This window comes from Rutilus rutilus (genome assembly GCF_951802725.1).
Source record: "Rutilus rutilus genome assembly, chromosome: 20".
In the NCBI taxonomy this organism is placed as follows: domain Eukaryota; kingdom Metazoa; phylum Chordata; class Actinopteri; order Cypriniformes; family Leuciscidae; genus Rutilus; species Rutilus rutilus.
The window spans coordinates 34,928,223-34,940,850 of NC_140225.1; the positions used below are offsets into that span (position 1 = coordinate 34,928,223).

Here is a 12,628-nt window from a genome sequence, read left to right on the forward strand (position 1 = left end):
AAACCACTCTCCTATTACTCTGTCTGTGTTTCCTTTTATTGTGATGTCTGACTGTTGTGCTTTGTTTTTAAGTACTTTTGTTCTCTAATACTTTCTCAAAGTAAATAGCTTTATTGAGTTTTACTGGTTTATTGAGTTTGTGTCCTGAGCTGGATGAGTTATGTTGATCTTGCTGTTTTTTTCTATTGTACGTCTATCGCTCTTTAATCCAAATGTGAATGTGTTCCAAAATCTGTTGTATGTGTCACTTCCTGCTGCCAGCTGGTGGCGCTATGACTGTGAACAACAATAGCAACATTCATGTGATCAGCCCTCATGAGCAAACATACAATTTAATCTAAATCAGAAAATGCATGAGTATATGAGACTCTTCCTGTTTCTCTGTTTTGGCATTAATACCCTTGCCATGGCAACATCATTCAAGATATCAAAAATCCACTCGCAATTGAGCATCTTTAATGTCTTGGCATCATCAGTTCAAATTGAGGGAGAAAAAATCTAATTCTGCAATTTTCAAAGGATTCTCATTTAAATCCAAGATGGCCGACTTCCTGTTGGTTGGAGCTAATGCAAAATGTCAAACCAAAATTTATTCAGACACCTTCAACATTTCTCACATTATCACAGTTTATTCGCTATAGTTTAGAAAATGGTAATAGAATGTGACAAGAACAGATCAGAAGTCTGGTAAGGAGTTATCAGATCAGTTGATATTTCACTGGTTTTGTCCACAAATGAATTATGTTGAATATCTGTCAGCTGTTAAATTTTACTACACAATTAGATAATACCAGTTTAGCTCAACCAATTACCACGCAATGCTTCATTTTGTTCAGTCTGTGTGTGAAAAGAGCATTAGCAATTAAAGAAAAAACACTTCAGCAAAACATGATCAGCTCAAAGTGTCGGAATCATTTTTGCTCCCAAATGTTTATAAATGTTACTGGTAGTCACTGTATGAAGAGTGTTTGGGTATAATATGTCACAGTTTACTTTATTTTGCATAAATGAACTATAGTGTTCTGCACCCACTAGTAAAAACATATAAAAAATTATATCTGGTGTCTGAATAATTTTTGGTTTGACTGTATACGGAGTTTGGTGACACTAAAACTAACACCACCAGTGTAATCAAACCAGGGCATGAACCAGCATAGTAAACGAGCCAATATATTTTAATTCCAGACACTATTCGGGCTGGTTAGTAATTAACCCATAAACATTAATGTTCTTGGTCTAGTTGGCTTTGACAGGTTTCCATTGTTAATGTAAATGTACTGTATTCTTTCAGTGAGTGCAGCTTTAGATGTGCTGGTCTGAAACATGTTTGTGTTTTGACGGCAGGTGTGCTCAGGCCAGACGTGAGCTCCACCATCCGAAGACAGCCGCACGTTCCCTCAGCTTCAGGTTTGCATGACTCGTTCACTTGGTTCAGACATCACTCAGTAGCAGCTGCAGTGCAGGCATGAACTCTTGCTTTCTTCTCTCTTGGATATCGCTCCATCTGTTTCACATTGATAAGCAGCTTTGAGTCGGGTGCAGCCGCAGTCTGAGAGAAAGCAACACACGCCGCAGTCTAATCCCAGTAAGTATCTGCAGATGCCATCTATTAGCATGTGCTTGTCTTTGTCTAACAACGCAATTAAAGAAGTCCAGGGCTCTTTTTTACATCTAGAGGGATCAGGTAAAGCACCTTTATACAATAAACAAATCATACATGCCAGTAAACAACTATTGAGCTTTCTACTTCACCAGTGTCATTGATGTCAATTAAGTTAAAGAACAGTAGTAAACTAGATGCTAATGTACTAGTCCTGTAATTTGTTCCTAAGGCATGAACAAGGATCTTTCAGTTGATTTGTCACTGATTCCTGAGACTTATCTCTGGCACAAAATATCTGATGATTTTATACTACAGATCAATAAACAGGATGTTAATATTTAACTTGATTTTTACATGCAATTTTGCCACTAACTTTGCTCTCTTGTCAAATAAGAAAATATTTCAGAAACAAAGTCAAACCTGAATCAACACTTGTGTCTCTGAGCAACACAGTTGTAATGTTTAATGAGTTTGTTTGATCACCAAAATGACATATTTAAATGTTGTTTCTAAAAAACAAAAAAAAACGTTATGCCTTAAAATATCTTGAATGTAACTCGACACCCTTGCCTCATTTAGTATGCGCGGTTTTATAAATATGCAAATGAGCCCCTCCTCCACTCACTCACTCAGCTCTGAGATCCACTGGTTGACGATCACACGTTGATCTGATTGGTTACAAGGTAGTTTGTGACGTCAGAAACACCAGCGATTTCAAAGTGTGTTTTTGAGACTGTCTTTGGTTCACTGCAGTTTTAAGGAGGAAATACTCAGCAATGGTGTCGACTTATGAATTTAAACATGGTTTGTCTTAAAGCATATTAAAAACACCACATAGACACAAACAATATTAAAAGTTTGATTTTCACCACAGGGCGACTTTAACATTAAATGATAAATAATGTGTTTTTGAGTAAATTGGTTGAGTGAATAATTCTATGACTCACTCTCCTGTTGAAAGAGTCACAGTAAGTAAGAGTAAGAGTCGAGTGAATAATTCTATGACTCACTCACCTGTTGAAAGAGTCACAGTAACTCACAGTAAGAGTTCCCCCCCCCCCCCCCCACTGACTGTCTATCTGGAACTAACACAGATAAGTGGAGTGTGTCAGGATTCAGAGAAGGGAGGACCCAGGCGCAGAACAGGGAGTGATATTTATTGACAAAGACAAAACACAGGCAGGAACAGTCCAAACAGTAGGGCAGGGCACACACTGGAGAACAGGCAGGGATGAGACAAACCCAGGCTCTTTGGCAACAGTGGGAAGTTGACAGCAGCTCAAGGAACCAGAGGCGTGGCATCGGGGAGATGAAACAGCACTAGAGCGGCTCGCCAGGACAGACCCACACAAGACGAACACACAACAAAAGATAACAGAAACTAAAAACTGACAACTATGACTAGAAAAACAAAATACACTAATTAATAACTGGAGGCAGCAAAGGAGAAAATAAGGTAAATAAATAATTTCTCAAAATAAGTAACTAGTACTTGCAAACAAAAAGAAATTAAACAAGACTGCAACCTTGCAGAGAACTAGAGAAAAGGAAATAAAAGATTACTTAACAAAAAATAAAGAGCAGTAAAAACAAGGCTTGAGAGAACTAGAAGTAAATAAAGACGAGAACTAGACTAAAAACACAGGAACAAAGAAACTAGAATTTAACAAAAACAGAAATAATCAAATAAGGAAAACTAAATATACAGTAGCACTGACTGTTACACTACATACGATGAACGCAGACAATGCACAAAACAAACCAGCAAAGACATGAGGGAAAGAGGCACAATATAAAGGGACCAGAGCACATGAGGATCAGGAGAGCGCAGTTAGTGAAAGAGGACAAGACGTGGACTACACAAGGGGGCGTGGTAACAGGAAACAAGGGGGCGGGGTAACAGGAAACAAGGAGGCGTGGTAACAGGAAACAAGGAGGCGGGGTAACAGGAAACAAGGGGGCGGGGTAACAGGAAACAAGGGGGCGTGGTAACAGGAAACAAGGAGGCGGGGTAACAGGAAACAAGGGGGCAGGGTAACAGGAAACAAGGAGGCGGGGTAACAGGAAATAAGCAGGCGGGGTAACAGGAAACAAGGAGGCGGGGTAACAGGAAACAAGGAGGCGGGGTAACAGGAAACAAGGGGGTGTGGTAACAGGAAACAAGGAGGTGGGGTAACAGGAAACAAGGGGGCGGGGTAACAGGAAACAAGGGGGCGGGGTAACAGGAAACAACGGGGCGTGGTAACAGGAAACAAGGAGGCAGGGTAACAGGAAACAAGGAGGCGGGGTAACAGGAAACAAGGAGGCGGGGTAACAGGAAACAAGCTGGCAGGGTAACAGGAAACAAAGAGGCGGGGTAACAGGAAACAAGCAGGTGGGGCGGGGTAACAAGAAACAAGGAGGCGTGGTAACAGGATACAAGGGGGCGTGGTGACAGGGAACAGGGGGTGTGGTAACAGGAAACAAGGAGGCGGGGTAACAGGAAACAAAGAGGTGGGGTAACAGGAAACAAGCAGGTGGGGTAACAGGAAACAAGGAGGCGTGGTGACAGGGAACAAAGGGGCGTGGTAACAGGAAACAAGGAGGCGGGGTAACAGGAAACAAGGAGGCGTGGTGACAGGGAACAAGGGGGCGGGGTAACAGGAAACAAGGGGGCGTGGTAACAGGAAACAAGGGGGCGAGGTAACAGGAAACAACGGGGCGTGGTAACAGGAAACAAGGAGGCGTGGTGACAGGGAACAAGGGGGCGGGGTAACAGGAAACAAGGAGGCGTGGTAACAGGAAACAAGGGGGCGAGGTAACTGGAAACAACGGGGCGTGGTAACAGGAAACAAGGAGGCGTGGTGACAGGGAACAAGGGGGCGTGGTAACAGGAAACAAGGAGGCGGGGTAACAGGAAACGAGGCGGGGTAACAGGAAACAAGCAGGCGGGGCGGGGTAACAGGAAACAAGGAGGCGTGGTAACAGGATACAAGGGGGCGTGGTGACAGGGAACAAGGGGGTGTGGTAACAGGAAACAAGGAGGCAGGGTAACAGGAAACAAAGAGGTGGGGTAACAGGAAACAAGCAGGCAGGGTAACAGGAAACAAGGAGGCGTGGTGACAGGGAACAAGGGGGCGTGGTAACAGGAAACAAGGAGGCGGGGTAACAGGAAACAAGGAGGCGTGGTGACAGGGAACAAGGGGGCGTGGTAACAGGAAACAAGGAGGCGGGGTAACAGGAAACAAGGAGGCGTGGTGACAGGGAACAAGGGGGCGTGGTAACAGGAAACAAGGAGGCGGGGTAACAGGAAACAAAGAGGCGGGGTAACAGGAAACAAGCTGGCGGGGTAACAGGAAACAAGGAGGTGTGGTGACAGGGAACAAGGGGGCGTGGTAACAGGAAACAAGGAGGCGGGGTAACAGGAAACAAGGAGGCGGGGTAACAGGAAACAAGTAGGCGTGGTGACAGGGAACAAGGGGGCGTGGTAACAGGAAACAAGGAGGCGGGGTAACAGGAAACAAGCAGGCGGGGTAACAGGAAACAAGGAGGCGGGGTAACAGGAAACAAGCAGGCGGGGTAACAGGAAACAAGGAGGCGGGGTAACAGGAAACAAGGAGGCGGGACAATAGGAGCACATGAACAACACAAACACACAGAGCCATGTACTCAAACACAGACAAGGCTGCCAGGTCAGGACCCTGACAGAGTGAAACAAACAGCGAAAAGTCTAAATATCTGGACGAAATATCAGAGATCTTGAAATTGTGTTCAGCCAGTCTAATTTGAGGACCGGAACTAACTGTTCTGTAATCAAAGATGAATACTAAAACGTTAACCCAAAAGTACCAGTTCATTATTTTAAAACCACCTGTGGCCAGACCATAACTTCATACGTTTTTTGTCTCTAGTTTTTTTTTTTTTTTCGTTTTTTTTTTCAACAATTTCTAAGAACATTGGTAAAAGTAATAAAAAATATAAAGCTTTTCTTGCTCAATGCCTCCTTTTATATTTCACCTGTAGTTTAATTAATATTTCCATGCTTCATAAACTTTAGCTTGTTTTATCTCTCGTCTTTAGAGAATCAGTTCAAGTCCATTTCATGTCTTGTATGTTGGTAATGTATTGTAAGCAGTTTCTAAATCTCCCCGTCTAGCATTGGCACGACGAGATTGGACGCACCCTGCGTACGCACGACCTGATTGGTTCTCTGGCACCAGAAGGCCAACAGGTATCTGCAGGCCCATCCAGTCCAATAACGTAACCCTCCATAAGCAAACATTAAAGAAGACATAAACGAAGGCTAAACATGCTTTTAAATTCCGAGTGAATATCCATAAACTCATAATAATTCATGCTAATCCTTACTCCATCATGTCTAAATCTGACATGAGGCCCAACCATCACTTTCTGTGTTCAGATAGTAGCCACTCAGTGCCAAACACAGGCTATAAATGGAGCAGGACGAGCATTGCTGACCCCGCAGGTAAGGAGAAATGTAGAAATGTTGTTATACTGTAAATCCTCTACAGTATCAGAGGAGAATAAAACAGAAACACATAAATCTGCATTATGGCTTCATAGTGTGCATAGCACATGTCTGTTTTGATCAGCATAGCATCATATCAATGTATGATGTTCCTACAAAGTCTGCTACTGATTTGTACACTGCACTCACTTCCTTCATGTGGTTTAAATAGACCATGACACAAGCTTTCAAGGCCGTTTAATAAATCCATGCCAATGTGCGGCCCATATGATATCAAAACATTCAGGGCATGTGTTTCTGCTCTATGACTTTGGCTTTATCATCCATGTCAGAGAACAGGTGGTAAGCTACGATTTTATTTACAGCTTTTGATTGTCTGGCTTTTTTCGCTAACACGTTCACACAGGTATTATGGGTATGTTTTCGCTGAACTAACAGTTCCTGCACATGCTGCCTCTCTTCTGCAGTTCTCGACCCACGGCCTGATAACACAGAGTATGAGCACCCCTATAACTTTGGACAGTTTTGTGAGTATTCTCTTATTTTATTTTGAAGTAATGCAGAATAAAGCATAAAGGTCTGTGTGAAGAGTGTATGTTACTGTTCACATGTGCTATAACACATATGCAATGTTCCATATGTGTTAGAACAAGGGTTTTAAACTATCCCAAGCTGGTTCGCTTAGTTGGTTTAAGCCGGTCTTCCAACATGGCCGAGATGATCTGGTTTAGTGCGTCTCCCAGAAGTCGTCTCATATTTAATGAAGCAAAAAAATTGGATCATTGATTCTTTTATTTTCCTGTTTATTACTGGTGAAGCTGCTTTGAAACAATCCGTATTATATAAAGTGCTATAGAAATAAGCGTGACAACTAAGACTTGTAGACATTTAAGAAACTACTAGGGAGTGTTTTTATCACAGCCTTAAATGTTTTAAATGAATGTGTGTGTGTGTGTGTGTGGTAATGTATTTTTGCACGACTTTCAGGAGATTTTAACTCTCCTGATGTTGAAAATAAGATCTTGTTCTTAAGTGACTTGCCTGGTTAAATAAAGGTTAATAATAATAATGCAAAATAAAATAGTATATAGAGAACAGAACAAATAAATGCATCTTCGAGAAAACAAGTGAGTATAGAAATGGTAGGAGGCTTGCAGTGAGTCTCTGATGGCAGTGTTGGACCGCACACACACATCACGATAATGTCTGTCCCCGTGTCTGGATCCAGAAGAGTCTTTACTGGGAACTTCAGTCTTCTGCTGCTGGATTCTGGGTTTGTACCACAGGGTCGGTTTCAAGGGAAGAAGTGTATGGCCCTCGGCTTTACTGTACATGTTTAAAACCACAGGGCTCGTGGCTGATCTGAGATCTGTTACTTGGTGTTACTGTAGTGAGGAGGGTCACCATCACTGTGAGTCACTGTGTCTTTGTGAAACTGGAGGCCAGACTCATGTGTACATGATTTCTGTTTCCAGCTCCTGAGCCAGTAGAGACGACAGTAGACCACAAGCTTTCTGAGACGAGCCACAGCAGAGGTGTGTCACAAACACAAGCACATTTATATACAAAAGCCCACAGTTCTTTCACCATGCACAATATAGTCCAGTGTCTGCTTAAAGTGCACCTATTATGCTATTTTAGAGGTTCCCAATGTTGTATTGGAATCTCTTACGATACGTTTACATGCATCCAAGATCAAAAAACACTTTAATGTCCTCATAATCTCCACTGCAGCGTCAGCTCTTTTCTCTCAGTGTCTGAAACGCTTCCATCAAAGATTCAGTCTCTCTAAATCCCGCCTCTCTGAGAGCCGCTCTGCTCTGATTGGTCAGAAAGCAAACGCTCATTATCATATGTGACACAGCTCTTGATTCACAGTGATACGAACGGTAACGATGGCGAGGGTTTTACCGTATCAATCTCATCAAAGTGGATTTGCTTTGTCTGCAGAAAACAGCGTCTTCTCGACACGAACAACACGAACCAAACTCTCAGATAAAATACAGTGTTTGAGGGCGGGGCTAAGAGACGCTGATCAGCCAATCAAGACCAGAGGCCGACATTATGCAAATTAGTTACAAACCTAAATAGATTCATCAGGAAGTGAGACTGAATCACTGACGACTCTTTTCAGTTCAGAATCACTTCTTTCTTTTGGAAGACGAAAACTCCATTTATCTGCACTTTGATCTATGAAACTTTGCAGATCTTTAACACTCACAAACATCTCTATTACACACTACATGAAAGGGAATATCAGAAAAGGCATAATGGGGCACTTTAAGAAACTGTGATTGGATGGTTTTTTTTAATGATTGTGTGATTAATCATTAATTAGTGTGTGATTACTGTCACAGAGGCGCCTGCGGAGTCAAACCCGTTTGAGTCAGGTGAGGAAACTAACTAAACTAAAGTATTTATGGAGGAAGATAAAAGCCTTCAATGCAACAGAAGCTCATTGGAAAAACTTGCCTATACACACACTTCACTGCAGTTTCCAGCTGAAATGAACACTAAATACAGTAAAACACCAACAAATTGTATTCCTTTTGACAAAAATTATGATTACAGGGAAATATTATTGATTAATATTAACTTATTTTCACGCTGTTCCTTACACAATACTATGTTATGAGCTGAAACACTTTTATCATAGTGCATGATTTGTAAACTAATACATTTTGATGTTTGCATCACATAAATAGCTCAATTTGTGTGTCTTTTTTAACAAAGTAAACTTGCTCAGTAGCTCACCTGATACAGCAGTGCAGGATCGCTCGGGTACGAGTCACGATAAAAGAGCTCAAAGCAGCTTTAAAATGGCACGGTTGCTTCAGCAAATGTGTTTTTATCTCATGTTTGCTTATGTACACACTATCGGTTAGGGTTTAGTGTAGGTGCAATGTTATTTTCAAGCGCATTAATCTTGTAACGCCGCTCACTGGACATTTCATTTTCGAACAATCAACATAATAATAAGTTACAACATTCACATTCATCTGTTTCCGTGAAAATTAAACACGCTTTTGGTGCCTCTCATTGGACATTTCACTTTAAACGTGCAGAAACAGAAATGTTTTTGCAATGAGCCTGTGTTGCTTTATTACATGTTTTGCATTAAAAGTTAAGTAACTTGATCAGCAAAATCCAGTACCAGGTTCTAGGGGCCTTTCTTCTTATGTAGGCAAACTATTTGATTTTAAATTGGGACTTGATAATATGGTCATACACTTAGTTCTTCACAGTACTATAGATAACGTACAGTGTTGAAGTGTAATAGCAACATCCTCTGATTTCCCAGGATTTCCCAACACTCGACACAAATCAACAGCCAGAGCTCCTGAAATCAGCGTTCGGACACTCGGAGATCCAAGTACGTTCCTTCAAAACTGACACTGGTAATAATAGACTAATACTCGCTTCCTTTCGTGGCTCTCATTGGATTCTCATCCGTCTCTGTAGATTGTAAAGTTGATATTGCGTTCCTCATGGATGGCAGCTGGAGTATCGGGAAACGACGATTCAAGATTCAGAAAGACTTCCTTGTGGAGGTTTCCCAGGCTCTCAATGTGGGCGTAGAAGGAGCCATGATGGGCATCATTCAATACGGGTAATAATGTGTCCCTGTGCCAGAAAACAGACAGATGCGGGAGGGACTGTCACTTAACCTACAACTAACATGATCCCGTTAGTATTCGCAAAATTACGAATAAAATGTGGTTTTAGCATACATTAATTTCCCCTCAGAATCAGAATAAGAAAGAGCTTTATTGCCAGTTCTGCTCGCGTACACACGGCATTGTTCTTAAAAAATAATTTATTCCTGTGATCAAAGCTGAATTTTCTCCAGTCTCTCTAGAAATCACTGTAATATGATGATTTGATGATCAAGAAACATTTCTGATCATTATCATATTATCTTTTTTTTTTTAAACCTTACTGATCCCAGACTAGCTTGATTTGTGTTTGAGTATAATGTATCATTTACTGACGTCAGCGGTTCTTTGAGTTTCAGTTCTGACCAGTAATCAGGAGATTTGCAGATTTCTACATCTCTAAATGAACTTACATGCTGTCATACACAAATGTACCAAAATATAACTGGCATGACAAATCATAAGCATTTCATTTCTGATCCAGGGATGATGCGGTCACAGAATTCAGTCTGAAACAGTTCTCCAGCTCCAGTGACGTGAAGCCAGCCATCAGTAAAATCGTCCAGAAGGGAGGTCTGTCACATGTAGGTGAGTGAATAACACTGAACCGTTCTGAGCTGGAGTTATCACGTGGTTTCACATCTCAGTTCCAAATAAGATCTAAATCTGAGCTGGGAACAGTGGTGAAATTACAGGGCTGGTGCCACTCTGTGGTGTTTCTGTGTAAGCTGACCAAATGCCTGAGGTTTATCCAACCTAGAGATTTGCTTGTATGGTTTGTGTTATAGATAGTGTCTCACTTTAATAAAACAGATGAATCCTGTAAAACAGCAGCTGCCTGTAAAGTCAAAGATAGCCTGAGGACACAGCATTATCTGCTTTGAAGAATCTGGTTGGATGATGTTTAATCAGAGCCGTAGCCCTTCATCTTCTCTATGTGATTTACACAAACACACTTGTTTGGACTCTGAAACCCCTGAGGACTGCAGTGGCCATGAAAACTCTCTGGACACACAATGTAGGAATTTTAAATGACAAAATGTCAAAGCAAGTGTCATGTGTTGTTAAGAAATATGGCGTTAATATTCAACACATATTAAATGTTTGTTGTTGTTGTTTTTGTTTTCTAATGAGAACATTGAAATCCTGGACTCACCCCTAAAAGATTCGCTGGTCTTTTCTCCTCTATTGTGCCGTATATCCAAGTAAAACGTCTTCTGGAACAAGAACTAATGTGGGCGGGGCTTGATTGTGTCTGTGGGGAATTGATTGGATGGTTGTGGTTTGCTATTGGCTGATCTCATGTGAGTGACAGGTTGCCCCGCCCACATCATCAGAGATGCTGCAAGAGGAACTTATTCTGATTCAAGGTTACCAGGGACATAAATCATTTAGAATAAACACTGCAATATTCCATAAAACACAAGAATTGTCCATTTGGATTTCATGGTGACTTTAATGCAGCATGTTTAGGTGTGCTTGACGTGCCCCGATACTTTTAGGATCCTCTGAGGGCAGCATTTCTAAAAATATTTCTTTTTAAATCCATTAGCTCAAAGTTTGAATATTCAATTAAACTTAGCGGAACGAGGTTTTACTAACTGCTGCATTGATAGTTTCAGCAGTGGCGTGCAACACCCTGCCTTTCCCCGAGTCCTGGAAGCATTTAAGGAAAGCGTTTGAGGGCCGAGACTGGAGGCGAAACAGAGCTGCGATTGAAACACAGAACTGTAGATGTTTTGTGCTGACTCTGGCTCTGTGCTCTTTAAGGGAAGGCCCTCTCCTACATCAACAAGCACTTCTTCAGCGATGCTAATGGGAACCGAGGCGGGGCGCCCAACGTGGCGGTGGTGCTGGTGGACGGCTGGCCCACTGACCGGGTGGAGGAGGCCTCGAGGCTCGCTCGAGAGTCCGGCATCAACATCTTCTTCGTCACCATCGAGGGCCCCGACGAGAATGAGAAACAGAACGTGGTGGAGCCCAACTTTGTTGACAAGGTATTAATATCGAGAGAGGTGGGGTGTCCGATTTCAGTGTGTGTAAGTGCCGTGAGAAATGAACACAATCATTGGGCTAGTATTGTATTGTTCACTGTCAAAACAAACCGGAGAACATCATTTTATTTTCATTAAATGAATGTACTATATTTCAAATCAGCATTCTTTCTTTAATATTTTGTATTTCATGTTACTAAGCGATAAAATAAAAAAGGTATAAATTATGGCACCATTTATTTCTATTTAAAAATGTTAAATTATGAGAAAAAAACACATTTGATACTTATACTCAGCAATGGTGTTGACTTATGAATATGCACATGGTTTGTCTTAAAGCATATTAAAAGACACACCACATAGACACATAAACAACATAAAAAGCTGGATTTTCACCACAGGGGGAATTTAAGTTAGAAATGGAGCAAAAGTATTTAAAATCCATTGAATGGAGGCACAGAATAAAAAAAAATAAAAAGGTAATTGCGACTTTATACTTTATAACTCACAATTGAGAATTTATATTCCCAATTCTGAGAAAAAAAGACATGACATGAAATGACAATTGCAAGTTATAAAGTCCAAATTGTGAGATGTAAACTCACAATTACAAATCATAAAGTCCAAGATATAAATTTGCACTTGCAGTCAGAATTGTGAGATCAAAAGTTGCAATAACCTTTTATTTTTTAGCTTCTATACATTAGTGCCATCTGGTGGATAGAAATAAAGAAAATATTCTGTAAAAGCCCGTTTACGCTGCCGCGTTAAATACTTGAGCTCGTATTTATTGTTATAGTTGTGATGTGGACTCTGCTATTGTATTTAGAATGATTTTTAAACTATATCATTATGTTATCATCCTTGAATGCGAATAGGCCTTAATGCCATGATGCCACCATTGGAT

General features: G+C 41.2%; 1 protein-coding gene and 1 long non-coding RNA gene across 2 annotated transcripts in view; one reads left to right on the forward strand and one right to left on the reverse strand.

Moving 5' to 3' along the window:
- The window catches only part of vit (vitrin), a 40,673-nt gene that overhangs the window by 17,724 nt on the left and 10,321 nt on the right, over window positions 1-12,628 (forward strand). Inside the window, exons 11-21 of the mRNA XM_084391822.1 lie at window positions 1,345-1,407; window positions 1,526-1,585; window positions 5,739-5,813; window positions 6,003-6,068; window positions 6,539-6,598; window positions 7,547-7,606; window positions 8,429-8,461; window positions 9,373-9,444; window positions 9,534-9,681; window positions 10,212-10,315; window positions 11,498-11,724. Coding sequence (XP_084247948.1) covers window positions 1,345-1,407; window positions 1,526-1,585; window positions 5,739-5,813; window positions 6,003-6,068; window positions 6,539-6,598; window positions 7,547-7,606; window positions 8,429-8,461; window positions 9,373-9,444; window positions 9,534-9,681; window positions 10,212-10,315; window positions 11,498-11,724 — 968 coding nt within the window. The remainder of the gene's footprint in view (window positions 1-1,344; window positions 1,408-1,525; window positions 1,586-5,738; window positions 5,814-6,002; window positions 6,069-6,538; window positions 6,599-7,546; window positions 7,607-8,428; window positions 8,462-9,372; window positions 9,445-9,533; window positions 9,682-10,211; window positions 10,316-11,497; window positions 11,725-12,628) is intronic.
- On the reverse strand, window positions 52-3,268 carry LOC311279973. The gene is made up of 3 exons (XR_014625603.1): window positions 2,618-3,268; window positions 2,096-2,554; window positions 52-1,731 (listed from the first exon to the last, which is right to left on the reverse strand). It is a non-coding gene; the product is annotated as an uncharacterized lncRNA (long non-coding RNA).